We start from the raw sequence: 27,620 nt of genomic DNA on the forward strand, positions 1-27,620 counted from the left end.
AGGGAGACGTTGTAATGCCACGTTGGGTCCCCCGCACTCCCCAGTCTGGAAGTACAAGTACCCCGGACCCCAGATTTTCTTGCATGCACAATTGTTGACCCAGAAACCAAGATTGCATTCGACCAGCTCTTCAAATGACTTACTTCCGCATCCCCCTTGTCGGGCTCCGGCTTCAAATTGCACTGGTGGCTCTGGTGGTTGCACCATCTTATATCCTTTTTGGATACAACCAGGCTGTGCTGGGCAGCTTGCTGAGTCTGCGCAGCTGGGTGGACGTGTTCCCTGAGATCGACACCATTGATACCTCAGGGGCACAAAAGTCACACAACTCCACGTCTCAAGGAGCCTGCAATGCTTCGTTCCAGATAGGCGCTATGATAGGCGCGTTGTCGTTGTCGTTTTACGCTGAAAAACTGGGTCGGCGGCGAGTCATCTTCCTCGCAGCCATCATCACGTTCATCGGCCAGGCTTTGCAATGCTCAGCAACAACTCTTGCTCAGCTGATAGTCGGCAGAGTGATTATTGGGTTTGCAATCGGCCAGACAAGCGGCACCGTGCCGGTATGGCAGTCAGAATGTGCCTCGTCCAAGGACCGAGGACAGCAAGTCGTCTGTGTCGGCATCTTCATCAGCACTGGCTACTGGCTGTGCAACTGGGTCGACCTGGGATTCAGCTTCCTTTCATCATCGACGATGCAGTGGCGAGCTCCCCTCATCATCCCATTCCTTTTCTCTGCAATCTTGTTGGTGTCCGTTTTTGCCTTTCCCGAGTCCCCTCGTTGGTTGGCTTCCAAGGGCCGACGGGAAGAAGCGATGATCAGCCTCGCGCAGTATCGCGGGAAAGAACCAACCGATATCATGGTCCAGCGTGAGCTCGCCGGGATAGAACTCTCGTTTGAGGGCACCGAAAGAGCTTCCTTGAAGGACATGTTCCGCAAAGACGATCAGGACCGCCTGTTCTACCGTTTCCTTCTCTGTATGGGACTCAACTTCTTTCAGCAGGTAAGGGCCCCCCCTCCCCTCTTTCTGAACCCAAGCATCTCAAACTAACTTCATAGGCCTGCGGCGGCAACCTCATCTCGGTCTACAGCTCCACCATCTTCCAAAACTACCTCAACATGACCCCCACTACCGCCAAAATCCTCGCCGCGTGCGTGCTGATGTGGAAGTGCATCTGCTGCTTCATACCCTGCTGGACGATCGACCGGTGGGGCCGTCGCCTCAGCTTCATGATCAGCGGGGGCGGGATGGCCGTGTGTATGGCCGTGCTGGCCATCACCACCGGTCTGGGGACCATCACGCACACGAAGGCGATCGTGTACGTCGCCTTCATGTTTGTGTTCAATTTCTTCTATCCCATCGGCTTCATGGGCGGCAATTTCCTGTATGCCACCGAGGTGGCCCCCGGCCGACTGCGGGCGGCCATGTCCTCTTTGGCGACGGCCAACCACTGGTTGTGGAACCTGGTCGTTGTCCTCGTCACGCCGGTCGCCATCGATACCATCGGGTATGGGTATTATGTGATCTATGCGCTGATCTCCGCCACAATCCCGGTCTGTGTGTATCTGTTCTATCCCGAGACGAAGAATAGGAACCTCGAGATGTTGGACCAGGTGTTTGCTACTGCGCCGTCGGTTTGGAAGGTGGTGAGTCAGGCTCGGGGCCTGCCGCAGGGTGAGCAGTCGGTTGCCCAAGTGGAGGAAGGAAAGGAGGATGCGGCTGGTGATGTAGAGATGCGCGAGTTCGTTTGAAAATGATCTTTCTAGATAGGGGAGACCGAGGATCTCTGGAAGAAGGATGAATGTATGGTGGATGAAGTGAGAAAGGAAGAGGGCAGGGTGGGGGGAGGAAAGTCCGCAAAGGGAAGCAATACACATAGCAATCACATGATGTCTCTCTTCCAACATTGTATCTTCTTCTGTTTCTACTTATCTCTCTCGTCCGAATGCTAGCGCATACAAGGTAGCACTATATCGGATTTGTGTAGTTTGGGATGTCAGCTCATGTTCTCCGACAGCGGATCTGGCCGAATGCGAGGAATCGTGATACTTTGCAGAGAAAACCGCTCACGCTACAAGCAATCCTACGATGCCAGTTTAGCGATTTCATCAGCCTCAACTCCATTACTCGGATCCTAGATTGCTTTCCCAGGGCTCACAAAGCCATGTTTACGTGATGTCCACTCACAACATTAAGCTTTCTGCACACGTAAGACTCTAATCGCCGCTCATCGGAACAGCCGACGGATGTATCCGAATTCACGAACGAATCACCACGAACTTAAAGCAAACGAACAATCGCGTACACAACGGTCATAAGCTTCTTTTTTCCGTCTTTCTCTCTTGCATGACACCAGTAACAAGAGAATGAGACAATGTCATCAATGTTAAGACTCGCGCGACTGAACAAGTCAGTCAAGCTCGCCAGAGGCTTTGCCTCGCATGCGACAGCACCCCTCAGTCGCCTGGAACACCAGACGGTCGATCTGCAGCAATTTCCTTCTAAAGTCGCAAACCTGAGAGATCGGTAGGCAGCGATTACAATGTATGTCTGAGAGTTGAGAAATCAACTGACTTCTGCAGACTCAAGCGCCCCCTCACATACTCGGAAAAGGTGCTCTACAGCCATCTCGACGAAAGTTTCGACGAACCCATTACGCGCGGACAGTCGCAACTCCGCTTGCGACCCCTGCGCATCGCCTGTCAAGATGCGACCGCTCAGATGGCTCTAATCCAATTCATGTCGGCTGGCATGGACGCGGCGGCCGTGCCCACAACCGTTCACTGCGACCATCTGATCGTCAGTCGTGACGGAGAAGACCAAGATCTGCCCCGTGCGCTGGAGGCGCATCGTGAGGTCTACGAGTTCATGGAGAGTGCTTGTCAGAAGTACAATATGGGGTTCTGGAAGCCGGGAGCTGGTATCATCCACCAGATTGTTTTGGAGAATTATGCTTTCCCCAGCGGGATGATGATCGGAACGGACTCGCACACCCCGAATGCTGGTGGACTGGGAATGATCGCTATCGGCGTGGGAGGCGCCGACGCAGTCGATGTCATGGCAGGCCTACCATTAGAGCTGAAAGCGCCCAAGGTGCTGGGGGTACGACTGACCGGCCAGCTGTCGCAGTGGGCTTCCCCTAAAGATATCATCAGCACTGTCGCAGGATTGATCTCAGTGAAGGGCGGCACAGGCTCAATTATTGAGTACTTCGGGCCGGGTGCCCAGACGCTGTCCGCAACTGGAATGGCGACGGTGTGTAACATGGGTGCAGAGACTGGCGCGACGACGTCAATCTTCCCTTACTCGCCCCAGATGGCAGACTACCTCCGGTCAACCCATCGCAGTGCCATGGCTCGCGCAGTGGGAAGTGTTGCGCCAGAACTACGTGCGGATGAGGGTGCAGAGTATGATCAGGTGATTGAGATTGACCTGTCGACATTGGAGCCTCGCATCAATGGACCATTCACGCCGGACCTTTCTACTCCACTATCCAAGTTCGCTCAGACGGCTGAAGAGCACCAGTGGCCTGAATTGACAGCTGGTCTGATTGGTTCGTGTACCAATTCCTCATTCGAAGACATGGGACGTGCGGCGCATCTGGCTCAACAGGCACTCGATGCCGGTCTCCAGCCGAAGATGCCTCTTCTCATCTCGCCCGGAAGTTTGCAGACCCGCGACACAATCGAGGATGCCGGTATTCTGCCTGTTTTTGAAAAGCTGGGTGCAGTCATGCTGCCTAATGCATGCGGACCGTGTTGTGGTTCCTGGGACCGCACTGACATGCCCAAGGTAAGTTCCGTCGTGGATCGCATCGATCTCCCAGCTCTAACCAACAGTGTATAGGGCACCCCGAACTCGATTATCACCTCTTACAACCGTAACTTTTCCGGCCGGCTGGACTCTAACCCAGCCACGCACATCTTCCTCACCTCACCCGAGCTCGTGATGGCGAAGGTGTTCTCCGGAGATCTCTCGTTCGACCCCACAGTCGACACGCTCACCACCCCCTCAGGCGAGACCTTCAAATTCCAGCCTCCCACCGGCGACGCCCTCCCCAAGGACGGCTATAAAGAATCCAGCTCCGCCTACCTCGCTCCCCCAAGCAAACGGGACAACCTGGAGGTCAAGATCTCGCCATCCTCCCAGCGCCTGCAACGGCTCGCCCCGTTCGAACCTTGGCACGGCAAAGACTTCAATGACTGTGTCGTTCTCATCAAGACAAAGGGCAAATGCACAACGGACCACATCACTCCTGCAGGCCCCTGGTTCCGCTACCGCGGCCACCTGGAGAACATCTCCAACAACACACTGATCGGCGCCGTCAATGCCGAGACCGGACAGGTCAATTCCATCCGCAACCAGCTCACCGGCGAGGAAGGCCAGGAAGTCCCCGCCACGGCGCGGTACTACAAGAGCCATGACCAGCCGTGGGTGGTCATCGCCGACCACAATTACGGCGAGGGTTCATCGCGCGAGCACGCCGCGCTGCAGCCGCGCTACCTAGGCGGGGTGGCCATCATCGCGAAGTCGTTTGCCCGGATCCACGAGGCAAATCTGAAGAAGCAGGGTATGTTGGCGCTGACGTTTGCAAATGAGGCCGACTATGATCGCATTCACGCATCAGATCGTGTGAGTATCCGCGGTTTGGCGGGGTTGGCGCCGGGGAAGAATTTGACGCTGCAGGTGACTTCAGCTCAAGGGGATGTTTGGGAAGCGGAATTGCAGCATACGTTCACTGAGGAGCAGATTGGGTATTTCCGGGCGGGGAGTGCGTTGAATTTGATGAGTGGAGGAGTGAACAGTTCATGATTTCTTGATGAATACCGTTATCACGTTAACCTGTTTGCTAGGGGAGTTCGGACTTTCTGGAATAAACCATAGGGCCTCTGATTTTCTAACATCTTTTGTGTCAGCAAGTAATCATTAAATGAGAACTCGGATTTGCAGTGCATGAGTTCTTACATCTCGAGAGGTAACCCTTCATAGACAGTTCAGGTTTCCATACTATCATACCAGAAACGGCGATCACTATCATCACTCGGCTGAGAAAATACTACTGTGTAGTGGGAGACCAAAGTCTGGCGGGCCATGATGTCCTCAGGTGCTAAAATCATCACTTATTCCCTGCTGTAACAACTCCCAAAAGCTTGTCTCAATACCTTGCAGAGGCCATATTTCGGGGGACAGATCTGCATCGAAGAATGGAGGCGCTGACGGCTCAGATGCAGCGCTACTATCATCATCTGCCTGTAATACGTCTCCAGGTGCATCCTGGGAAATGGTATCCTCGGCCTGCCGCGTGGAAGAAAGGTCCGGTCTTGTTGTGGTCTTCGGTACGAGGTCCGGGTCCTCGACTGGCCTGGCGGAGCCGCTGCTGCTCATGGCTGGCCAATTGATGTCATACGATGATTCCTGGGGATTGGTCCCAGGTTTAGCTTCCGACAGCGTGGTCACGACCCGGTCTATGCTAACATTGATGGAATTCAGAGCCCACGGTCGAACATAGATAGTTCCGAGGTACGGAACATAAAAGGTGATCCATGGCCTTTCCGGATCTCCGCCAAAAACTAGTCCCCTCCGACTAAAACCACTATCTCTGGAAAGTACGAGGGGGACCAACCGCGCGATGAGAGCTGCAAAGTCCCGAGAGATTTTGTCCTTGCACGTCTCGGCCACGAGGTGTAGCCTGTCCCGAGCGCTCTGTGCTAGTTGAAGGTCGTCTCGCCGCTGCGCGTCCGGGTTGGGGTGGCCTGCCTCGAGGTGAGGTGGCCGGTCAGCCACGTACCCCAGTAACAGCGTCATAGCAGCGATTAACGCACTGTGGTCGACGTGACGACAAGCAGCGGCTGAGGGATGGAGCGTACGGTATGGGCTGAACAGTCGCAGGATCGATCGGGCGGATGTGGCGCACGAGGCCCGGCTGTGGTCGTAGCGTCCGCCTTGTCGACCACTACTAAAACTAGACTCACGCCGAAGCAGGTAATGTAGGTGAAGATAGAGTTTCAACGTGTGGTGATGAATTTGGAGCAAGACATGAGAGCTGGAAGTCAGGTCCTGCTTCTTGATTGAAGGCAGATTCCACCACTCCAAGCCCATTTCCTCGGCTGTTGTATCGAGTTTTCCGTCGATGAGGTGGGTTAACGAGAAGGCAGCGTGGTCATCTTTTTTGATCATTGCGTTGCGCTCGAGGATGCGCCCGGTGAGAACTGTCTGGGTCTTTTCGAGCCGTTCCATCTTCGTGTCCGGGCTATTACTAGATGTGAAATCTGCAAAACTATTATCCTGCAAATCTGGGGGTCGACCAAGCAATAACGAAAGGTATCTGTCGAAGAATACCACGCGATACCATAGCCACCGGGGAGAGACTCCCATTGCAGGAGGGACGGTCTTATCGTGGGTGGGGACGTGCGTTTGGATTCTATTGCGTAAATCCAGAAGCTGTGAAACATTGATAGCGCGACGAGCAGTCAACCAACTCCGTCGCAGGCTTCCAGCATTAAGCTGAAATAAGGCAAGCAGCACAAGACATTCCACGCCATCGGGGGAATGAACCAGGTCATCACGCGAAGTCACCAGCTCCACGACGGTGGTGACATTTTCCGCAGCTGCGCCCTTCAGAGACGTTTGGTTTTCAAGAGATAGGCAATTACATTCAGGTGGGAGTTGCTGCACGCAAATTGCCAGTTGCAGCAGCCGCTTGGCAAGAACGATTGGGTGAGACTCTCTGAAAGAGTGCATGGCGATGGCTGTGAGCTTCTGAAACCGGCCCTGGGATATTTCTTCGGATGTGTGGAAGAACGTAGAAACCAGTGTTGCTCCGGGGCTAGCTACCACCAATGCCATCGTAACCTCGGGGGGTGGTAGGAGATCAAATAATGTGATGCGGAGCCTTTCGTGCTTGCGATATCGAGGGTTGTGCACTGGTCTTTCAACTTGAGATGGTTGAGGCGTGTCCAGGATGTCCCGGATGCCTAGCATGGCTCCCATGGGAGTTTCTTCTACGGTCCCCGAACTGGGAACATCATCGATCGTCGTATGGGTATTGGATCGAGCTCCTCGTGAGGGTGGCAGGGTAGTTCGTTGTGAACTTTCCGAACTCGCAGATCTTCCATTAGTTGTTAATGAGTTCGAAAGCCCCCTAATTTCTCCGGCAAGGTTCTGAACAATCCCCTCCAGCCGTTTTAGACGGTCCACAATCTCTCCGTCTTGCCGTGGTGGTGAAGGTGATTTGTCAGTGTCAATCTCAACGAGATCCTGACTGACGCAGGGAGTCCCCCTGGCACTACAAGTAACACAGACAGAGTCAGTAGATGTGGCAAATTGACATCGTATCTTCCGTCGTCGACCTAAGCCACATAATCAGTGCTAACCCATCAAAGCCTTTGGTCCGCAAACAAACATTCCCGGCAGCTGTGAGTTCCTTTGCGGACTCTTCTTCTGTGCCCAGTAAGGCGAGCCTCGCGCGTCTCGGCCACCATAGTCAGATGCGATGTATTGAAAGAGGAGTAAGGTCGAGCGCAGTACAATTGTGCCTGGTTTAAGGTTGATCGGTTGTAAAAAAGGGGAGGGTAGCTGCGCATATATAGATACGGGGACGCGCACGGACCCGCAGCTCCGTGCATTAGTCGGCTGCTCTACGGCTTACTAATTATGCATCAATCAATCTAGACTCTCGGTCGCAGTAGTTACTACGTAGGTAGGTAACAATCTTCAGTGGATCATCTGAGCAAAAATGTACTATGTACACTATGAAAACGAGTACTAACAATCAAGTACTGTACTCCCATGTTCGTACGTACTGCAGGGTTGCTGACTGCTCAATTCACCAGACGAATAGTCAAACTTGTTAATCCCACTGCTCTCCACTCCAAATCTTCTTTGTTGTCCACAGAAAATAATCGCGCCCCTTGAACAGCCAAACCAAAAACCCGGGCAATTTATACCCCATCATCGCTCCCACACCCCCAGCCGTCCCAATCGGCACGATCTGTGTCTCGCGCGTATCCTCCTTGAATACAGAATCTCCGTCGCCACCACCGCCTGCTCCTTCAATCTCACCCAACAACAAATCCCGCTTGATGTTGGCACAAAGCACCGGCACAGCCTGCAGAATCCCATGCACCGACGGCCGCGCCGCGTACGAGGCCGCATCCCCAATCGCATAAACTCTCTCCCCCGCATTCTCCACGCGCAGCGTCGAACTTGTCTCGACCCGACCATCTGAAGCTAGAAGACTCGGGTCTAGAAAGCCGGTATTAGGCTTCGTACCCGTCGCAGGAATGTACAAATCCGCGAGGAGCGTCCGCCCGTCTTCCAGCGTCACCGTCGCAGCCACTGCATCCTGACCGGCGTTCTCAGGATGGACACTTTGCACGCGGGCGTTCTTGATGACCGACACGCCAACTTCAGCGAGTAGCCGCTCGGCTTTGATCGCCAGTGCCGGACGCAAGGCGGGAAGCAGTTTGCAGGCGGATGTGACGAGGGTAATGTGTACGTTCGGGGGCTGGTTCGGACTGCGTCCGAAAGACATCCACCCGCTGCGGTGGCGCCCGTTGAGGTGCTCTCCCAGCTCTCCGGCTGTTTCTACACCTGCTGGTCCACCACCTGCGATCACGATAATTTTGACGTGCGGTAGGGTCTGTCGGATAGCGGACCAGCTCTTTCGGAGGTCGACGGCGTCTTGGTTGAGGCCGAGGGCGGGCGAAGGGGTAGATGCGCCGGTGGCGATGACGAGGGCGTGGTATGCGAGAGTCTCATGTCCTCCGTTCGAGGACACGGCGATTGAAACATTTCTCTCGGTGTGCGTCACTGCAGTCGCTGTTCCGTGGATGAATTGAAAGCTGCCATCGGGGTAATGGGCGAACATGCTGCGGATGTCGACAAAAAGCTTCTGCTGGTCGAAATACTCGTCGGAGATCAGTGCACGTGGGGAGGCCTGTCGACACATGGCTTGGGATGATGCGCTCACAAGGATGATTCGATAAAGCTCCGGGGTGGGCAGCTTGGGAATGACATGTTTGAGCAGGTAGTGCGCTGTCGAGACACCGCCGTACGATCCTCCGAGGACGACAATAATCTTTCTTGGGGGCGCGTCAGGCATTGGGGAGAAGTGAGACGAAAAGCTTTCAACAATTTGAAGTGACCGGAAAGTTGAGGAAGTCTATAATGTGGACGCTCAATCTCATATATACCTTCTACAGCCGGACGAATCGTCCGAATGGCTTCAGCAGAGACTCGGATGAATTCGTCCGAATTCGTCCGTTCAAGGACCAAGACACAGAAATGCTCCTCAAGCCCATACATTTGTCATCATTCATAGTGCACAATCAAAGATAATTCCCTCTGCAGATTTTCAAACAGTCTAAGATGATACAAATCCTACTCCCATGTTAACCTTTACACCATGCGTTCATATCTGTTAGACATATGTAATGACCTTCCCGTCCACATGACGCCACACCCGACCGACAGCCCAAAAATCCAAGCCAATGCAGTATTACCAGTATATATCCTTTCTATCAGTGACCTGTAATCAAACCCGAAAATAATAAACAATAAGAAATAAGAGATGGAAAAAAAGAGGTATATCAGTATGTCCCAAGACTCAGTCGCGAGCATTCCAAGTTGTGTCAGAGGGCCTGTCGGCACCTGATTGGCTGCTCAGCCACTGCCCCCGTGGCTCAGCTGCAGAAAGTGCCATGAGGTCATTCTCCAATTAGATAAGGGAATCCATCATCTTTCACGTTTCTCGACACATTGCGATTTTCCAAGTCAATCGATCCTAAGAACGCTCAACATGTGCGTCCAACTGCCGGATATGCTGCGACCATCATTCGTTAGCCGTTATCAATGAATCCCGACCGTCCATGAATCCTGCATCCACTAAGAGACAGGAAGCCACAACGGACCATTTGTACATCAATGTCTCGAAAGTAATAAAATTGTGCGTCAGTTGGTAGATGCGTGATCAAGTCCGACGGGGCGACATGCTGTGTACTAGAGTTGACAGATCTTGAGAGGTTGGGAACTGAATCTACAAGACCCATACCTGTAATTAGCTTAGGGTTGGTGGATGTTACGAAGTAAACCAAAGTATGGGTCCAACGAACCGATGTGGTGGAGCTGCGGAGAGGAGTGACGGCGGCCATAATGACGAAGGTAAAAGTCGTAAAACACAAGTAACGATGAAGGAGCAGTAGCAATTAGTGTGACGAGTGCAATGATTGTTTCCGGTGACCAGGAGGACATTGTCGTAGTCCGATCCCAGAAAATTGAATGTGTCGAGGATGTGTAAACGATACTTAGCCTTCGATATAAACAAAGCGAACTAGTGATAGGCAAAGAAGGAAAGGAGGGGCGAAGTATTAAGAAGAGAAGGTGGTCAAAATTAGTAAGGGATCCAGTCCCTCGGTCAATGACGTGAAGAACGGGGTCCAGCGTGAACAATCAATTTGAGGCGCGGGCACCTAGAGGCGTCCATCGCCAAGTACTCGTCGCTGCGGCGCCCCACCACCTGCGGTGGAGACTTGCCTTCACCTTATAACTTCATCTCAAGAATAACAAAAATACCTACTAATTCTACTTTTTTATAATCACGTATGACTTTATCAATTTAGAAGACTAAACTTCAAAATTAGTATACAGTATTTTTTATATCTAGAATTATATATCCATCTTTTTCTTTTCTAAGAATATTAAGTATTAAAAGAAATAGTTAAAAAGATATTCAAAATCTTAGACATTTTTAGTTTTCTAATTCTTACAGAAGACTTAGAAAATATCTGTTTTTTGTTAAATTAATCTATTATAAAGAGTTATTTCTATTGAAAAAGTAGGATTAATGTATATTATTTATTATTCTTGAAATGGAGTTATTTGTAAGATGGAGACGACCAACCTCTGATAAAGGGTGGATTGACAATAGCGACGAGTAGTTGGGAGTTGTCAGAGTGAACGCTGGACATTCCCAGTTGTGGGGGCTTTCCCAGTTGTAAACAGAATTTAGCGCAGTCCGAAGAAGGCGGTCCTTACAGTCGCCCCTCATGGAAGGTAATGATCCGGTCACTCACTGGTCAATGTCTACCCGGTCAATGTCTACCCGGGTAGACATTGACCAGTGAGTGACCTATATCTTTTTGGAGCGTAGCGCTTACTCCCATCACAACATTCATTAATCAAGCATAATTAAAATAAGTATATACTCTATCATAATCCTCATGTGCACAGATACACTCATCTGGAATGCAACACCAAACATAAGAATAGTACGAGACGAAAGCCTCGCTAAAGATATCATACACAAAGAACGCCAAAGAGCAAAGCAATCAAGTCAAGATCTGACGACTATAAACAGGTATCATGAGTTCATCAACAACAAAAGAAAAAAAAAACACCAAAGATCAAGTCTTTAGATGTAAAGTCAGGGTGACCTGATCCCCCTCCGACATGGCGGCACTAGTCTCCAAGATGGCCGCATCGCAGAGATTGTGCACCAGCTTCTTGAGGTTGGCCCGCGAACACCGCACTGAATACTCGATCCCGTGGTTATCCAGGACCGTACTGGCCGGGGCTACTAACCCGGTGGTCAGGTCCATCGGCTGCGGGGTGGACACCAAGCCCGGGGCGGCGTCGGGGGTGGATTTCTCCGACTCGCTACCGCTGCTGGTTGTACTTCGGGAGGAGGAATTGGTGGTGGTTGTGGTGGTGATGGTCGTCTCGCCGGACCCGGGGTCGATCAAGCTCTGCCAGACCTCCCATTCTAGCTGGTTGGCGTCCGACGAGTGGTGCGTACCGGTCGTTCCGTCCCCGCCGCCGGGGACCAGCACGGTGGTGCTGGGCGGCGTGGTGAAGAGGTCGTGGGTCTGGTACTGCACGTCGTCACCGAAGGCGGTGCCGGTCATCGTGCCGAAGATGTTGGTCAGGTCCATGTAAGAATTGGAGCGGCTGCTGGGACGCGTCGTCGGCTTGCTGCCCTCGGAGATGGAGCTGTGGTGCGAGCTCGCGTACGAGGTGCTGCCGCTGCTGCCGCTGCTTTCCTCGGTCGGGGTGGGCAGCATCCCCGTGGCGCGGGGGTCTATTCCCAAATCGAAGTATGGCGTGAAAGGGGTCTGCTGCTTGCTGATACTGTCTGTAGCGTTTGTGGCAGTGGTAATGGTGGTAGCGGAGGATGACAGCGGTCGGGGTTGCTTGGAGATCGAGCCCCGACGTTTCAACCGTCGCATCAGCAACGAGTAGCGGTTTTTGAGGGCTTGTGGGGCACGAGACCCAAGGAAGCTGTTGGCCATGAACTTCCAGTTGCGGCCGTAAATGTCGACGAGCTGCAGGAGAAGTTGATCCTGTGGGAGTGGCAATTAGCCGGAGTGCTTCAAAAAGATGATGATCGTTGTGCTTCGGCTTCTTGCAGTTACTGCGTTCCTCACGTACATACCTCCTGTGGAGTCCATGGACTGTGGTCGAGATCGGGGTTCAGATTCTCGTTCCACCGCTTAGCGCATTGATCACCATTGCGGGTCGCCACGGCCGCGGCAACCACCACCCAGCGGGTGCCATACTGTGCAACGGCTTCTCGGAGTCTCTCGTCCTCATCCGGGGACCAGGTACCGGTGTTGAGGCTGGCCGGGGTAAATGAGTCCCTGCAGAGGGGCATGGTGTATCTGCATATCAGTGGGGTAACAGTTCCAAGAAAGAAGAAAGAAACGTGGCCGAACGCTCACACTAGCGAAGAAAGTTGAAGTCTAGCGTTAAGAAGCAGGGAAGAGAAGGAAACCGTGCAGAAGCAGCTGGGGGTTCATGATGCTTTTGTTCTTTTTCTTCGATAGCGCCAAGCTGGAAGTTGATTCCTGTCTCGAAGGATGGTAAACTCCGTAACGACGAGAATGGTGAGATCCTTCAGGCGTACTGTATTTGAATCCCTGTCATGGGGTAAGATACGACAAAAATACAACGAAAAACCAATCAAGCACAGCAGAAACAGGCGAATCCCGGCGGAGGGTAAACCCGTGTCATGAGGAGGGAGCAAGTGGAAGATCAAAGTCGGAGGATGAACAGGGCTCGGCTACGGGACGTCGGGGCTTATTTTGGCTATTTTGGCGGTTTTTGGCGGTTTTGGGTGGCTTATCGAGAGCCGCACAGGACAGGCAAATGCCCGAGTTCATCCTTCGGAGGGGCGGGAGAGCCCGGCAACAACGCCACCTTATTTACTCTTTGCCAATTTCACCGTGAGGGATCTGGACTCTTCCCCTCGTGGTTTGGCTCCCTCCACGTGTGGTCGCTCCCTTCTAGTTTACCACGATCCTGGTGACTCTGCAGGCCTCATCCTATGCAGTAATCTTCACGATCTGCAGACCCAGTTTCGGCAGACTGAAACATTCACGAGCTGCAGCATAGTTCTAGCCTGCAACATCGCCCACCTAGCAATTCACCCTGGAGGCCCCTACTAACCCTATCTATGCCAACACTGTCTTTCAAAATAATCCAATATCCGGCTACCCAGAGAAAAGGTTCCAAGTTGCCTGTAACCTCATTGCCAACCAGGCTCTGTGGCAATCACTTAGTATTAGGTTATCAACCCCAACACGAGATTCTACCGGACCCTGCAGATGCCAACCCGCCATGCTTTCCAGAAGGCTTGACATTGTTCTTCCATCGTCAGACTTACCCGCGCGCTTCCGCACCAGACCAATGGGATTCTCAAAGTCCATTGCGAAGACCCTGCAGACCGGATTAACCAGAGTCAAGTCTCTGGATAACCTTCGGGGCGAACAGCCAAGGTATGCACGCTATGCAGCTTATTGCCCGTATGAAGTATTTGTCTCATCGCTCACTTCCTCACGGATTGGAATGCGACGGTCGGGAAATAGAAGAGAAAGGTACCGTTCTTCGTCGGCTACCGGTACGCAGTGCAACGGCATAGCAGTAGGTAGTACTGCAGACTCGAACTTGACTCGAGATGGTGGCCTTCGGCCACCATTCTTAATTTCTGCTGATGGAGGAGCTGTTGCGACTGTGATGCTGTCTTTGCTTTCAGCTAGATCAGTATCCGAGCCCATGTGCTAACCGTGCAGATTGTAGCTGTCGTTGCTGGAGCGACGCTCATCAAAGTCACCAAGGAAGAAAGAAAGAAAGAACAATAGCGACGCCACCATCCCATGCAACCTCGAAGAGATCCAGCTCCTGATGTCGCACTGAACTTGACCACCAGAAATTAAGATGGTTCCATCTCAGTCTTTCCACAAGCACCACCTAGCCAATACCGCGTTAGCAATTGCAGCATCCGTGTTCTTTTTCGTGAAATCGTAGAGCTTAGACGCGCGAATGTTCAGAGTCTTCCCATCGTAACCCGCTTCCAGCACGCGGGCATGTCGGGGACCCATGAGAGACACCACCAGGGTCTAAACCAAATGCAAGGTGAGCAAGCTTGTATGAAATTCCCACCAGGGAGAGAATATTCCTTACTGGGGCAACAATATGCGGGCGCAGCGACTTTGTCCTCAGCCTCGCAGCCATGATATCGGTGATGGTCATAATTTCTCCGCGAAGCAATCGGTCATCTCCAAATGCGTCGCTTTCTAGCATGACTTTGAAGTGTGGACAATTGCCCGTCCAATAGTCGGTAACTGATACAGCATACCAGTTAAATCTTGCAGCCTCCAGCAATTGGCCGAACTTGTATTCCCCAATCCTGTATGTCAGATTAGTCAAAGGGATAGTCCCATCAAAGGCTAAGATGGCTGTGGAGGCATGACATACTCTCGATATCCACCAGAAGGCCGAGGGTTATGGGGGTACTTTAGCGCTGCGTATCTCCCGCACTTGTAAAATTGCTTAGTGAGGAAGAGCTCCATAGCCCGAGCTTCCCACATGATGCGATCTGGGTCGGGCTCGAATTCCAGCAACTCCTCTTCGTTCTCCAGGAGAGGCAGTTCCTCTTGGTATTGCTGAAAGAAGCGCGGATGGTCCAAGGCGTTGTCCTCCTCAAGACATAAGGTCAGATGGCAGATACCAGCCGCCTCCAGAACAGAGGATTCAACATGCATAGTTGGGGTGTTCTCAGATTCTCGATTCTGGCTAATGCGTGGCGGCGATCAGCTCGCTCCCGCAGGAGAGCATCATCCGTCATTAGTGATAGCTATGTTATATTACTTAGAGAACAGAAAGATAGGATGAAGATGAACAAAGGGGAGTAGACAAAGGGGCCAGCGAGCTTGATGAACTGGTGGAAGATGAGTGGGAGGAAGGAAGGGATTCGGATTCTCTTGTTACAGGCGGCAAGGGCGGGCGCGCGTCCCGGCCTGAGGCAGCAGAGCCAGATGGAACTGTTCAACAATTGTAGTACTTAAAGGAGTGGGTCACCACTTACGTTGAAGTCCTTTATTCTTCCGACACAATATAATAATCTCGATGTAAGCACTTCCTAAGCCGCTTGGAAACAAAATAATGCAGAGTTTCGAGGAATATGTCGGAGAATGCGTGTAATGCCTTCTGAAATGTCGCTTGAATTGTCATAACAACTTGCAATTGTGATGTCTAGTTCGATCATCTTTGGAACTGTGGTCGACATATTGCTTGCCCATTAACCCTAGCGGATTACTTGAATAGCCTTGGGATAGTTACTCCAGGAGTCGCATTAGATGCTATGCTAAAAGCTGCAGCGTATAATGATGCCGCTCGTGTTGCCTTAACAGTTGCCTGAAATTATGCCTGAAATATGCCTGAAAAGCTGCTTGAAAAGTTGCTTGAAACGTAACGTCAAGTTGAATCGCCACGTTGAATCACTCTTGAATCATTGTTAAAGAATCCCTTACTAGATTATCGTAGCAGCTTACTTTCACTGTCGAAGACAAGATCCTTTGAATATAAAATCAGATGATATGCTGAAAGATCCAGCCTGAAATGTTGCTCGAAACATTGACTGAAATGTCATGTTGAAACGAAATGAAACGAAAAGTCCCGTCCCGCCGCCTTACAGTCCCTCGAACACCGACTACGAATCAGGCCGAAACTGTTGCCCTGAAATCTTGGCCCTACATCCCCCATTTCCGAGCCCCCCGCCAGTCCGGCCTGAACCCGACTAAGCCTGGAAGCCTCTGCGCATACTCTTAAAATCAGTTGATTCGTCTAACGTATGCTCATTCCTATCAAGAACACAAATCTCATACACAAAACAGTCGTAAACAATCTAAGGTATATCTATCAAATCAAAGTCATTCCATCTCTTCCAATTCATTAAATAAAGCCCATTAGTGTCTCATCGCGCGTCATGTTTCATCAATCCAGATCCAAAAAAAATCAAATTTCAATCACCTCCTTGTAGAAAACATTAGAATCCAACATTTTGCTCTTCGCACATGGATATATGCATGGTAGAAGGGAATCAAGAACCACAACAATCAAAACAGTCAAAACAGATAAAAGGGGGTGTCTCAGAAGGGAAATTCGCAAATTATACGGTGCGCGTTGAGGAGATCTCCCCAATCGCCGGTCGCCGGTCTATGGATATCTCTTTACGAGGTGGTTTATTCGAACTTGGTGCAGGTGCGCTGGAGAGGGTGCGCTCGCTTGTCGGGGTGTTGTTGTGCTGCTCGTGTGGATTGCACTCTTGGTCTTGCGGTTGCTTTGTGCTCGGGGGTTGAACATCGTCTAGGCCTTGTTCTGCACGTTCTTGGACATGGCGCGGATCTGGTGGCCGTACTTGTACAGCAGGAAGGGCATGGGCGCCATGATGGTGGCCAGGATACCGACCAGCGTGAGCACCCAGTGCGGGGTCATGTGCTGGTACATGGGGATCGAGGCGGGCTGCAGGGCACCCGAGATGACGTAACGGCTGAAGGTCATGAAGCCCAGCGCGGATCCGGCGTAGACGGTGTACACGAAGACAATGTACAGGTAGGTCGCCGTGAAGATGGTGACCAGCGAGTATCCGAACACGAAGGTCGCGATGATGGGGGACCAGATGCTGATGTCCGACTGGGATGCGTTAGTATTGAATTGTACACTGCATTAGCAGAATGGGGGAGACTTACGTAACAGGTCCAGCCCATCCAGAACAAGGAGATCGGCATCAAGAATGAGCCACCAACCATGGCCCAGTACAGAGACACCTCGGCCTGCAGAGCGGTGCCGTTGGTCGCAGCCTTGACCGCCGCCTTCTTGGTCCAGCCGTAGATCAGCGGAATGAGCAAGATGGCGACAGCATCACCCGCCAACATGGCCACCCAGATGATGAAGGTGAGCGAGTTGGAGATGCCGTAGGTCTGCGTGAAGATGAAGGGGAATCCATTCAGGAAGGTGAAGAGGACGATGTACAGCAGGATCAGGTAGAAGGAGAAGAGCAGGACGATGGGCTCCGTGATGGTCATCTGGAAGGGGCGGTAGACATTGACGAGGAGACGGCTGCCCAGCGAGCTGGTGGAAGCAGACTCGTCGACCTGGTAGCGGGAGTCTCCGGTGGCAGCACGCAGGTGCTTGGCCCTCCATGACAACAAGGTGGGACCGTAGGTCTCGGGCTGGAACATAGCGACAAAGACAAGCACGGCACCGGCAATGATGAGGGAGATCCAGTCGGTCCAGTTCGACTTGTCGGCAGGGATGTAAGCACCGATGATGGGACCGAGAATAGGACCCGAGTACGAGGCCATGGTCACGAATGGCAGACTGAAGGTGACATCGAGAGGACCCCAGATATCACCCACGGTACCACCTCCGACCGTCAAGGGGGCAGCACCAAAGAAACCCTGGATGAAGCGGAAGACAATGGCGGCCCCATAGTTGGGCGCTAGGGCCTTGGCCAGGATGAACAGCATGAAGACAATCAGGGTGATGAAGTAAACCGCATTGCGGCCAAATGTCTCCGAGAAGGGTCCGGCGAAGAGAGAACCCACACCCACACCAATGAGGTACATTCCTGCAACGATTAGCCTTAACCCCTGCATTAGTGGAAAGGGGTCAACTCACCAGTGACCATGGTACCGGCGATTTCACCGACGTGGTACTTCTCGTTGAAAGCAGCCGAAATGGGAGCATCGATGGTACCGGGGATACTGACAGCCAGGGCGATCAGACAGACCGTGGCTGTACAGATCCATTTTCTGGCACGGGTCCAGTTCTGAGGGTTGAGGGGATCGCCCTCCTTCCAGCCAACGACGTAGGTGACGGAGCCATCGTTCTCATTGGGGCGAGATAGTTCAACGCCAGGAATGAGAGCCCTCTCCTTCTCGTCCGGAGTGGAGGTGCCGGAGGATGAGCCACCGTCAGGTAAGGTGTGGGCTCTAGTCACATCCTCCCTGGCGGCATCTCGCAGGCTGATATACTGACGAAGGGTCGCCATAGTATAGGTGGGATATCTGGGATATCTGGGATATCAGATAATTCAAAGGTAGATAAGGATGATGATGAGAGTGGTATGATTGAAATGCTCTGGTCAGACATATTGAGGAGAGAAGCCGTCACTTTGGAGCAAATATATACGGACTGGAAGACCCCTGTGCTTGGTAACCTGGTGATGTGTAAAGTGGCCGAGACGGATTGATACTACCTAGGGTTGGGAAAGGTTCAGAATGGGCTTACAAGTCCCTTACAGTGGGTGATGGGAAGATCGACCGGAACGGGATTGGAAAAGGTGAAAGCCGACCAGTGACAGCGGTGTGAAATGCCCGACTGCTGCACTGTCGGACTCTCCGTCGGACTCTCGGACACTTTTGGAGGGGCCATTCGAGACATTGTGATTGGTAGAAGTCACTACATCAGCTCGACATGAATCAGCTGGATGACTAACCCCAAAAGTGTCCATGGCTTTTCCTGTTCCGGCCAGCAACGGGCCAATTCGTGCCCGATTGTCGCCGCCTATCCCTACTTTATCTCGTGATGGTCGCCCTGTCGCGCGTGCGTGATCACTAGTCCCTAGTTTCTAGCTAGTGGTCTGGGTCTGACTCGATTTTAGTCCTGAGTATCCTGACTCTGGATCCAGACTGACTGCTATCCCGACATGGAGTTGACTTGAATTCGAGGTTCAACGACACTGCAGGTGTTTGTCGGGGTAGTTCAATTCACCATGGGAACACATCATCTATATAAGCCCTAACTCGATGGGAAGAAGACGCAACCATCGACATCAATCACAACCACCACGACCACCAGATCGAGAGGCAAATTGAGGCGGGTGACAAGCAACATTCCACGGGCCAAGACACGTCGAACCACTTTTTTTTTTTAGCGACATCACATCCCACCACCCATTGACACCCAACCACACCCGTCAGCCACTAATTACCCGAACGATGTCGTCCGAGACCGTCCACGTCCCGCTCAACGTGCTGGACCACCTGCACCGGCCCAACTACGTCAAGCTGTGCTACTACTTCTCGCTCCAACCCGGCACGACCCCGCTGGATGTCTTCGAGGACCTCGGCAAGGGTCTGCACCAGACCTTCGTGCAGGTGCCGTGGCTCGGGGGCAAAGTCTTCCGCCAGTCCCCCGACACGCCGGGGTACCGCCCGGGGCAGCGGGAGCTGCGATACAACCCGGCGACGGCCGCGCCGGTGGACGGGCCGCTGCCGCACCAGCTGCGCTTCAACGAGCTGGAATCGGACTACACGTTCGCGGAGCTGCGCGAGGAGGGGTTCCCCAGCGACGCCTACGACGACCAGGAGCTGCTCAACGTGCCCATCGAGGGCAACCTGGACACGGGCTGCGACGTCTTCGTGGCGCAGGCCAATTTCATCCCGGATGGGTGCGTGCTGTGCATGTCGACCTGCCACGCCGCCATCGACGGGACCGCCATGGTCACCGTGATGAAGCTGTGGGCCGATAACTGCCGCAGCGTGTTCGACCCCTCAGAAATCCTCGAGCCCTTCCCCGCCGAGAGCTCCGACCGCACCCTCCTCGACAAGCTCTGGGTGCCGCCCAAATCCGGCCCCATCGCCCTCCACGACGCCGACGCCTGGACGCGGGGCCTGGTCGGCCTGCGCCCCAGCGAGGGCTCGACGACCCCCATCGACTTCCAGAACTGGTTCGGCAACGAGCACCCCAAGCCGCCGCGGCAGATGAAGAACCGCACCTTCTACATGTCGGCGGCCAACATGACGGCCCTGCAGAAGGAATGCGAAGCCTCCGCCACGGCCGAAGACAGCAGCACGACCACCGGACCCCTCAGCGGCAACGACGTGGTCACGGCGCTGATGTGGCGCAGCCTGGTGCGGGCGCGGGCGGCGGCGGCGGACGAGACGCTGGACGAAGAGTCGGTGCTCGAGTCGGCGATCGACGGGCGGATGGAGTTCTCGCAGGCGGTGCCGGCCAGCTACCTGGGCAACATCACCTTCTACAACCAGTCGGCGATCCCGGTGGCGGAGCTGCTGGACCCGGCGGTGCCGCTGGGCCGGGTGGCGCGCGCGATCCGCACCGGCGCCGGCCGCGTCAACAGCGCCAGCCTGCACGAGGCCTACGCGCTCATCAAGGGGGTCGCCGACTTCGCCCAGCTCAAGCCCCGCTTCCGCCGCACCGCCGGCGCCGACATGCTCATCTCCAACCTGCTCCTGTTCCCCGTGGACTCGATCCAGTTCGGCACCCGCCGCTTCGCCAACGAGGGCAAGCCCGAGGCCGTGCGCTGCTTCAACGGGCCCCTCAACGACGTCGCCCGCATCTCGTTCATCCTGCCCCGTCGCAGCAAGGGCGGCATCGAGTTGGCCATGAACCTGTTCGAGGAGGAGATGGATTGTTTGCTCGAGGATGAGGAGTTTAATCGGTTCTGCTTGGAGCTTTAGATTTTTCCGGGGGGGGATGCCAGATTCTTGTAATTAGACTTTCTTGTTTTTGTTTCTTTGTGTGAACGGTTTGTTCTTTGATGAAGCCTTAGATTGCGATTCATGATCTAGCTTGATTTTCGAAATCTATTTCCTATATCTTTCAACTGAATCGAGTATTTCTACCCCAAGTATTGCCGGTGTTCGGATTTCAGGGAATGCCCTGGTTAGGCAAGGGTCCATCTACCCCAGCCACTGCAATTAAGCGAGTCTCCTCTACCCTGGGTCTTCTACCGCTGCAGCCGTTCCAGGTACAGTGCCTACCGGCTAGTGGACCCAACCTAAGTCAGCGGAGGATAGCCCACCCCGCGCAAGACCTCCGCCGGCCCAATCTCCACCCAGCGCGCCAGGATCTCCTCGCGATCCAGCCACACCGACCCCACCATCCCCGCCCCGTTGACCGCGACATCCGGCCGGTACCGATCCTTCGACCGGGGGATCACCATGATCCAATCCTCGACCAGGATCACATTGTGCGGGATACTCCCCTCCCCATCGCCTGCACCTCTGTCGCTGAACGCAGGACGCATCTCCGCCAAAAGCCCGAGGTACGCATCCAACACACCCTCAATATACACCTGCTCCTGAAATTCCGAGCGCGACAACGGAGCGCGGAAATGCGCAAAGGGGATGTCGCTGGATTTTGGCGTGGGATTATTCGGGAGGATGGTTGGCCCTGGTGCCTTGGTGTCGACATTTACACCCTTCTCTACGGTAGGCAGCTCAATGATTTGATCTATTTCTTCCTCGTCATCAACACAAGGGATGATATGCATGTGCTTGTGCTGGCGACTAGCGCCCGCCGTGCGCCCGCAGTTGAACATGGCGAAATAGCGCCGACCGTTGTCCTGACCCAATGCGCAGAGGACGGCGCGCGCGGCTTCGAGGTCCTCTCGATCCAAATTCTCGTGCTGGCGCCGGTACGAGTCCTGGGTAAGGAGGAGGAACTGCGGCCGGAAGACGCTGTAGCCGTTCGGGACGAGGATGTGGGTCGTGTGGATGGTGGCGATGATGAGGTCAGGCGTGGGGCAGGCGAGATCGCTACCCGGGCCGAAGGTTGCTGGTTTGGAAGATGCATCGTTGTTATCTTCATTATCGCTGTTGCTGCTGTTATCGTTATTGTTGCTGCTACTGCTGTGGTTGGTCCTGTTTTCGTTGGGCGGCTTCAGACCCTCGCCAGATTGGGGTTTGTTGGTGAGAGATTGGCTGATTCGAAATTCGAACTAGATTCGCGAGGTTAGATCGGTAAAACTCTAAAGGAATGGTGGGTTATGTACGTGAAAGTTGTCAACTTTGAGGCGCACGATCTTGGAGGGGGAGTAGACGACGAGGCCGCGGCGGACTAATGCGTCGAACTCCGATAGGGCTGCCGCGTTGGTGAGGGTCGACAGGTTGTGTTTAGAGCTAAAGGATGGGGAGGAAACGGTCACTTCATTATCGATAGCCATATTGGGGATAGACGTTGATGTGAAGGACATGCAAGCACGAGCAGGATGTGTGCAGAGTGGAAAGACTCGGTAGGTTGATTAGCAATGCTATGCTAGCAAGGGGGCTGGGATCCGGATAAGGCTGGAAAGGGCCATAATGCAGGAGTGGGCGCCCATGCGGGCTGTGGCGCCCGTCTCGGGTCCCGACCTCGGTCCTTAGCCGGGTGTTGTGTCGGGGCGCTTGGACGCTTGCATCGAGCCGCTGCCTCTATTTGAGCTTCCACTTCCCTCGATGCGTCAGCCTGTCGCATGTTGTTGACTTTTGTAGCAGGCAATCGCAATGATTCCAGAGCCAGTTTGGAGAATTGGGATGCAACTCAATGGAGGTAAGTTCTAGGATTGCAGGTGGGCAGGCAAACTAAGATGTGATAGAGACCCGAGCAAGAAAACAAATACGTTGGAAGATCATGTGAATTAGAGCAGAGGTCTGATGAGTGTTCGTATAGAGTGCAGTGAGATGATCTTAAAGGATTTCGAGCTGCTCTGACTTCCAACCGGGGAAGACTCATCTGATATGAGGGCACGAGCAACTGCCGATAGTCCACGCAGTGCAGAACGGCGGGCCGGCAGCATGCTTATCTCCAGGAAGAGGTGGGATCCGCGGCAGAATGTTGCTGAAAGCGGTCAGAGGAGTGGACAGGGGCTCACCGCCGGGGTTGGAACGGGATTCAGAGGGCAGATCGCCCAGTCTTGGCGGCTCGGATTTGGAGCTGCGCTCTCTGGGTGAACACCGGTGTTTCCACAACTCAACAGGAATTTGCTTCGGATTTCTACCAGAGACACACTCGACAACATGCGATCGGATTCTTTCTTCTGTAACACCTCGAACCTCGTCCCTGCAACGTGCTCGGACGGGATTAGCAGGAAACACGACCCCCATCCTCAATCAGCGATGAGCCATACTTAAGACTCTCACCTGTATAGTTCGTCCAAAAAAAAATGCCGAAGATCCAAACACAGACCGGATGCAAGATGATACGGTCACCAACTCTCGACCATGCATCCCCCTACACCTCCACCATGAGTGTCATGGAGGAGGGGGAGAGCATCAACAGCGACCTGCCTCCGAGTCGCAAGACCCGCGACAGCTGCGACGCCTGCGCCAAATCCAAGGTGCGCTGTGGCAAGCAGCATCCACGATGTGATCGATGTGTGGCACGCAACAAGCCCTGCAACTACGGCTTCATCCGACCACGAGGGCGGCGACGCCTGTCGCAGATCCCCCCCGGGGGCAATCTCACCCCGGTCACGGACACCCAAAATAGTTCGCCCGACCGGGCGGACCCCAACAACCACAACAACTTTCAGCACATCGACCTCTTCAACACACTGGGCTACCAGGACCTCGAGGCCATCGCAGAGAAGCTCAACGACTACTCTGCGACCGACCGGCTCCTCGCCAATCCGCCCACCAGCGTGGGACACAATGACTTCCAGCTCATCGACGACTGGCAGACGATGGATCAGGAGCTGCAGCGGCTGCTCGACATCACCACCCCGCAAGCCACCCCGGTCCTCGAGGTCACCCCCCACCAATCCAGCTCGCAATCCAGCATCCAAACCGGCCTGTCCTCCCTCTCCACGAGCTCCCCATCCTCCACCTCGTCCCCGTCTCCCAGCATCTCCTCCCTCCACGGTCAATCCTGCATCACCCTGACCTTCAACACCCTGCAAGCCCTCCACCCCCCGTCGGACAAATGCGTGCTCAACTCCAACGCACCGCCGCCCCGCAGCCTCGACGCCGTCCTGCACCTCAACCAGAAAGCCATGAGCAATCTCTCGCTCGTCATCGGCTGCCCCTGCTCTCTAGACTTCAGCTTCGCGCCTCTCATCGCGCAGGCCATCTCCAAGGTCCTGATCTGGTACCAAGCCATTCTGGACGGCTGCGAGGCGATCCCCGAGATGGCGTTCATGCAGCCGATCACGGCGCCGACGCGCGTGCGCGTCCTCCCCATCAAGATCGGGCAGTTCGAGCTCAGCGAGGGCGACCACCGCCGCATCGTCGCGCAGATGGTCATGAACGATCTGGAGAAGGTGCGCGGGCTGGTGGAGAGCTTCACGCAGTCGTACTGCCGGCGCGAGGCCTCGCCCACGGACGCGGACCAGTCCATGTGCTTTATATTGGAGTCGGCGCTGCGGCACAAGTTGAATGATACCCTTGGTTCTGCGGTTTTGAAAATGACGGATTGAGCTTTTGGAGGGTGGGTCGGGTGTTCGATATGGGGGGGTTCTTTCGGGTTACGTGTATATGGAGTTGGAGTTGTGGTGTTTCTATGGGGGGGGGCTGTCTGTTGTATTATTCCCAATGATGATGATTTTTGATGAACAATGGATTTCTTATTTCTTTTCTTGGTGCTTGAGCTTTGACTGGCGATTGTTTGCGACTGGGAAGGTGGCGTGGTTCCCTGTATATTGCCCTGATGCTATAACTTATAGAGAAAGACTAGAGAAGCGGACTGCGGAGTCTGACTACGGGAGCAGCAGCGCATCGATCTATCTGTACCAATTCAATGGGATTGTTATGGTCTCTTTCTAGGTTTGTTTCCTCTAGGTTTAGAATCGGTAAATGCAGAACCACTGAACTGTGAGCGATGGAAAATCAAGACCTCATCTTACAAGCAAGACTCGTGCTCTCTTCCGTCCCTACGGGACCCTCAAAGGTTAGGTGGCCATACACAAATTCTTCCCATTTCCAAGTCCATGCATAATTACATCAGGAATAAAGTGGTGAGCATTACAGCAAGAGCTTAAAAGAATGAACTCACTTGACCGTCATGTTTTAGTCAAACGCTGGAGGGAGTGGCTAAAGGTCTCTGCTCATCCGCGCAGACGTCGCCTCTACATGTAACATAGTGAGTGATAAGCTCGCGTTCGCAATTCAAGGATAATGATTCCAAACTAAGGATCTTAGAATTCCAAACATAAGTCTAGTCAAGTAATCCGCGCTCGAACGGGCACATTTTCGGCACAAACCACCACTACTTCTTATCGATTCGCAAACGTCTGCAGGCATAGATGGTTGGTCATGAATTCTTCAAGTGCTAAGGTCTGAGACCCTCGGGAATTATGTAGTACATACAGTAGCATGGGGACCAACCAACGACAGCTAGCAGACTCCGAGTGAAGTCCGGCCCGGAACTGCCCGGATTGTCCTTGTTTGTTGACGGATTGAGACTAGGCACTACTAGGTAGTCCGCCAGGCGAGTGAGCCGCGCACTGTTGCTATGCTACCCAGCTAAGGTACTCCAGGCCTGGACCACGTCTCCACGGGTCTGGCTCTCTTTAGTTCAATTCCGCAATCCCAACGCCTCAAGCTGACATAAGAAAGAGCCTGACAATCCCTAAGTCCGGGGATCGGGTTTGGTCGGAGATTTTTCAGACCCAGAATCTGGTAAGGTAGGTGTCTTCAGCACAACAGCTTACTTGCATTAGCGTGGCACTATCCCCCCCCCATCAGGATCCACTAGTTTACTTGTCGGTTGGCGGTTGTCCATTACTGTTCTACCAAGCAAAACAAAAACAAGGAAGATGGAGAATGCTTTATCTCAGATAGGAAACCGTGGTATTATCATTACTAACAGAAGCCAGAAATCTATGGACAAGTAACAGGAACAGAAACGCCGGGCCCAGTCATAAACACAGTCCACCACAAGGTGAAGGTGGAGTCACACCGTCAAGGTGGTACACAGCATGCGGTCGACGAGGGGGGTCTGTTGCAGGAAGCCCGTCTGGAACGTGATCTGGGCGTTGGTGTCGGCGACGGGGGCGTGCAGGGCCCAGAGGCGGCGGGTGAAGTCCTGGCGGGTCTGGCGGATCATCTCGTCGATGTTGTAGCTCCAGATGTGGCGGGAGCGCGAGTCGATCTCGTGGCAGATGTGGGCGGGGTCGCGCGAGTGCTGCCACTCGTACATCTCGCCGACGAAGCGGGAAGACTGCATGAGCCACTGGGTGCGCTCGAGGCGGATGTGGTCGTAGGTGGCCAGGGCGGCGGAGAGCAGCTCCGGCAGGCGGTGCGGGCAGGCCGCGCGGGCCGCCTGCGAGTGCACCGCCTGCAGCAGTTCGACCAGGGCGGCGGCGTCCTCGATGCCCATGCCCGCCCCGGCCCCGTGGTGCGGCGCCGACGCGTGGGCGGCGTCGCCCGCCAGGCACACCCGCCCGTTCACATAGGTCGGCGCCGGGTTGGCCGCCATGTCGAAGATGGCCCAGCGGTGCAGCGTCTCCGGCAGCAGGTCGATGATCCCCCGCGTGAACGGGGTGAAGTGCTCGAACGCCTTCACCGCCTCCTGCTTCGTCGCCATCGCCGTCAGCTTCTCCTCCGTCCACTCCCCCTCGTCGTGCACGAACGCCACCACGTTCAGCAGCAGCCCGCTGGCCACGGGGAAGGTCAGCATGTGCGCCCCGGGCCCCATGTACATGTGACGGTTGTAGGCCCGCTCGTGGCCCAGCAGCGGCAGCGCCTTCTCCATCGGCACTAGACCCCGGAAGGCGTACTTGTGCGTGTAGCCGGCGTGGGCGGCCGGGTGGTTGTCGCCCAGCACGAGGCGGCGGACCTTAGAGTGGATTCCATCGCAACCGACGACTGCATCAGGATTAGCCATTGCTTTTTTAATGAAGGGGTAGAACAACTCACCAAGATCCGCCTGCGCAGTAGTCCCATCCTGAAACCGCATCAGCAGCTTCTTGTCGTCGCCGCGGTCCTCCACCGCGACCAGGCTCTTCCGGAACTTGACCCGGTTCTCGGGGATGAGGTTGAGCATCTCGTTGAGGAACTCAGCGCGGTGGCACCCCTCGAAGCCGCGCTCGCCCACGTACATCTTGTAGATGGGCTCGTCCAGGTCGCCCTCCTCGCGGTTGCCCGAGTTGGACCAGGTGAACCAGTCGGTGGTGTTCTGGACGGCGACCTTCTTGAAGGCGGCGTGGATGGCCGGGTCGAGCACCTTCATGGCCGACTCGGCGTTGGGGGTGAAGCCGATGCCCGCACCCACCTCGCTGAAGGCGTTGCTGCGCTCGTAGATGGTGACGTTGATGTCGCGGGCCAGGAGGCCGATGGCCAGCGCGGCGCCGACGATCCCGCCGCCGACGATGGCGACGTCGAGGACTTCGTTCTGGGTGGAGTGAGACATTGTTATTGTTATTTGGGGGGGTGGTGTGGGTTGTTGTGGAGATAGAGTGTGTATATGATGATTGATAATCAAGAAGCTTGGAGGCTTTTGTTGTTGTGGAGTGTCTTGATGATGATGATGAAGCTGTTGGAATTGCTGTTCTGGGACATGCTGAGGATCTGGATCGCGAAAACCATTATATACATAATCCCACTTGAGGCCAACGGGATGTTG

At 54.1% G+C, this 27,620-nt stretch overlaps 11 protein-coding genes across 11 annotated transcripts; 3 read left to right on the forward strand and 8 right to left on the reverse strand.

Moving 5' to 3' along the window:
- Nucleotides 1–9: 9 nt before the first annotated feature.
- Nucleotides 10–4,793, forward strand: BO72DRAFT_400161 (aconitase; the record flags this gene model as incomplete). Its single annotated transcript, XM_040942144.1, has 4 exons — nt 10–1,001; nt 1,058–1,721; nt 2,557–3,791; nt 3,846–4,793. Coding segments are annotated over exons 1-4 (3,714 nt in total), but the record flags the coding sequence as incomplete, so codon positions are not given.
- Nucleotides 4,757–7,534, reverse strand: BO72DRAFT_44563 (uncharacterized protein). The gene is made up of 3 exons (XM_040944101.1): nt 7,402–7,534; nt 4,965–7,348; nt 4,757–4,903 (listed from the first exon to the last, which is right to left on the reverse strand). The coding sequence occupies exons 1-2, from the start codon at nt 7,478–7,480 to the stop codon at nt 5,100–5,102; spliced, it is 2,328 nt and encodes a 775-aa protein (XP_040803458.1). The 5' UTR covers nt 7,481–7,534; the 3' UTR covers nt 4,757–4,903; nt 4,965–5,099.
- Nucleotides 7,535–7,739: 205 nt separating this feature from the next.
- On the reverse strand, nt 7,740–9,334 carry BO72DRAFT_446258 (NAD(P)/FAD-dependent oxidoreductase). The gene is made up of 2 exons (XM_040944251.1): nt 7,832–9,334; nt 7,740–7,774 (listed from the first exon to the last, which is right to left on the reverse strand). The coding sequence occupies exon 1, from the start codon at nt 9,100–9,102 to the stop codon at nt 7,849–7,851; it is 1,254 nt and encodes a 417-aa protein (XP_040803459.1). The 5' UTR covers nt 9,103–9,334; the 3' UTR covers nt 7,740–7,774; nt 7,832–7,848.
- A 21-nt stretch (nt 9,335–9,355) lies between these two features.
- Nucleotides 9,356–10,337, reverse strand: BO72DRAFT_446259 (uncharacterized protein). The gene is made up of 3 exons (XM_040944252.1): nt 10,112–10,337; nt 9,911–10,035; nt 9,356–9,822 (listed from the first exon to the last, which is right to left on the reverse strand). The coding sequence occupies exons 1-3, from the start codon at nt 10,248–10,250 to the stop codon at nt 9,784–9,786; spliced, it is 303 nt and encodes a 100-aa protein (XP_040803460.1). The 5' UTR covers nt 10,251–10,337; the 3' UTR covers nt 9,356–9,783.
- Nucleotides 10,338–11,401: 1,064 nt separating this feature from the next.
- Nucleotides 11,402–12,648, reverse strand: BO72DRAFT_494311 (SANT/Myb-like DNA-binding domain-containing protein; the record flags this gene model as incomplete). Its single annotated transcript, XM_040948451.1, has 2 exons — nt 11,402–12,337; nt 12,430–12,648. 2 exons carry the CDS (start codon nt 12,646–12,648, stop codon nt 11,402–11,404), a joined length of 1,155 nt encoding a protein of 384 aa, XP_040803461.1.
- A 1,573-nt stretch (nt 12,649–14,221) lies between these two features.
- On the reverse strand, nt 14,222–15,037 carry BO72DRAFT_457114 (uncharacterized protein; the record flags this gene model as incomplete). Its single annotated transcript, XM_040946314.1, has 3 exons — nt 14,222–14,392; nt 14,457–14,682; nt 14,751–15,037. The coding sequence occupies 3 exons, from the start codon at nt 15,035–15,037 to the stop codon at nt 14,222–14,224; spliced, it is 684 nt and encodes a 227-aa protein (XP_040803462.1).
- A 1,134-nt stretch (nt 15,038–16,171) lies between these two features.
- Nucleotides 16,172–17,964, reverse strand: BO72DRAFT_446262 (MFS general substrate transporter; the record flags this gene model as incomplete). Its single annotated transcript, XM_040944253.1, has 3 exons — nt 16,172–16,967; nt 17,024–17,904; nt 17,955–17,964. The coding sequence occupies 3 exons, from the start codon at nt 17,962–17,964 to the stop codon at nt 16,641–16,643; spliced, it is 1,218 nt and encodes a 405-aa protein (XP_040803463.1). The 3' UTR covers nt 16,172–16,640.
- Nucleotides 17,965–19,276: 1,312 nt separating this feature from the next.
- BO72DRAFT_373360 (uncharacterized protein) lies at nt 19,277–20,758 on the forward strand (the record flags this gene model as incomplete). Its single annotated transcript, XM_040941082.1, has 1 exon — nt 19,277–20,758. The coding sequence occupies one exon, from the start codon at nt 19,277–19,279 to the stop codon at nt 20,756–20,758; it is 1,482 nt and encodes a 493-aa protein (XP_040803464.1).
- Nucleotides 20,759–20,882: 124 nt separating this feature from the next.
- On the reverse strand, nt 20,883–22,536 carry BO72DRAFT_44760 (uncharacterized protein). Its single transcript, XM_040944587.1, has 2 exons — nt 22,075–22,536; nt 20,883–22,020 (listed from the first exon to the last, which is right to left on the reverse strand). The coding sequence occupies exons 1-2, from the start codon at nt 22,273–22,275 to the stop codon at nt 21,079–21,081; spliced, it is 1,143 nt and encodes a 380-aa protein (XP_040803465.1). The 5' UTR covers nt 22,276–22,536; the 3' UTR covers nt 20,883–21,078.
- Nucleotides 22,537–23,304: 768 nt separating this feature from the next.
- On the forward strand, nt 23,305–24,474 carry BO72DRAFT_494316 (uncharacterized protein; the record flags this gene model as incomplete). The annotated part of the gene is made up of 1 exon (XM_040948452.1): nt 23,305–24,474. The coding sequence occupies one exon, from the start codon at nt 23,305–23,307 to the stop codon at nt 24,472–24,474; it is 1,170 nt and encodes a 389-aa protein (XP_040803466.1).
- Nucleotides 24,475–25,904: 1,430 nt separating this feature from the next.
- BO72DRAFT_526102 (FAD-dependent oxidoreductase) lies at nt 25,905–27,407 on the reverse strand (the record flags this gene model as incomplete). Its single annotated transcript, XM_040950004.1, has 2 exons — nt 25,905–26,863; nt 26,915–27,407. 2 exons carry the CDS (start codon nt 27,405–27,407, stop codon nt 25,950–25,952), a joined length of 1,407 nt encoding a protein of 468 aa, XP_040803467.1. The 3' UTR covers nt 25,905–25,949.
- Nucleotides 27,408–27,620: the final 213 nt, after the last annotated feature.

Source organism: Aspergillus fijiensis (assembly GCF_003184825.1).
Source record: "Aspergillus fijiensis CBS 313.89 unplaced genomic scaffold BO72scaffold_13, whole genome shotgun sequence".
NCBI classification, from domain to species: Eukaryota; Fungi; Ascomycota; class Eurotiomycetes; order Eurotiales; family Aspergillaceae; genus Aspergillus; species Aspergillus fijiensis.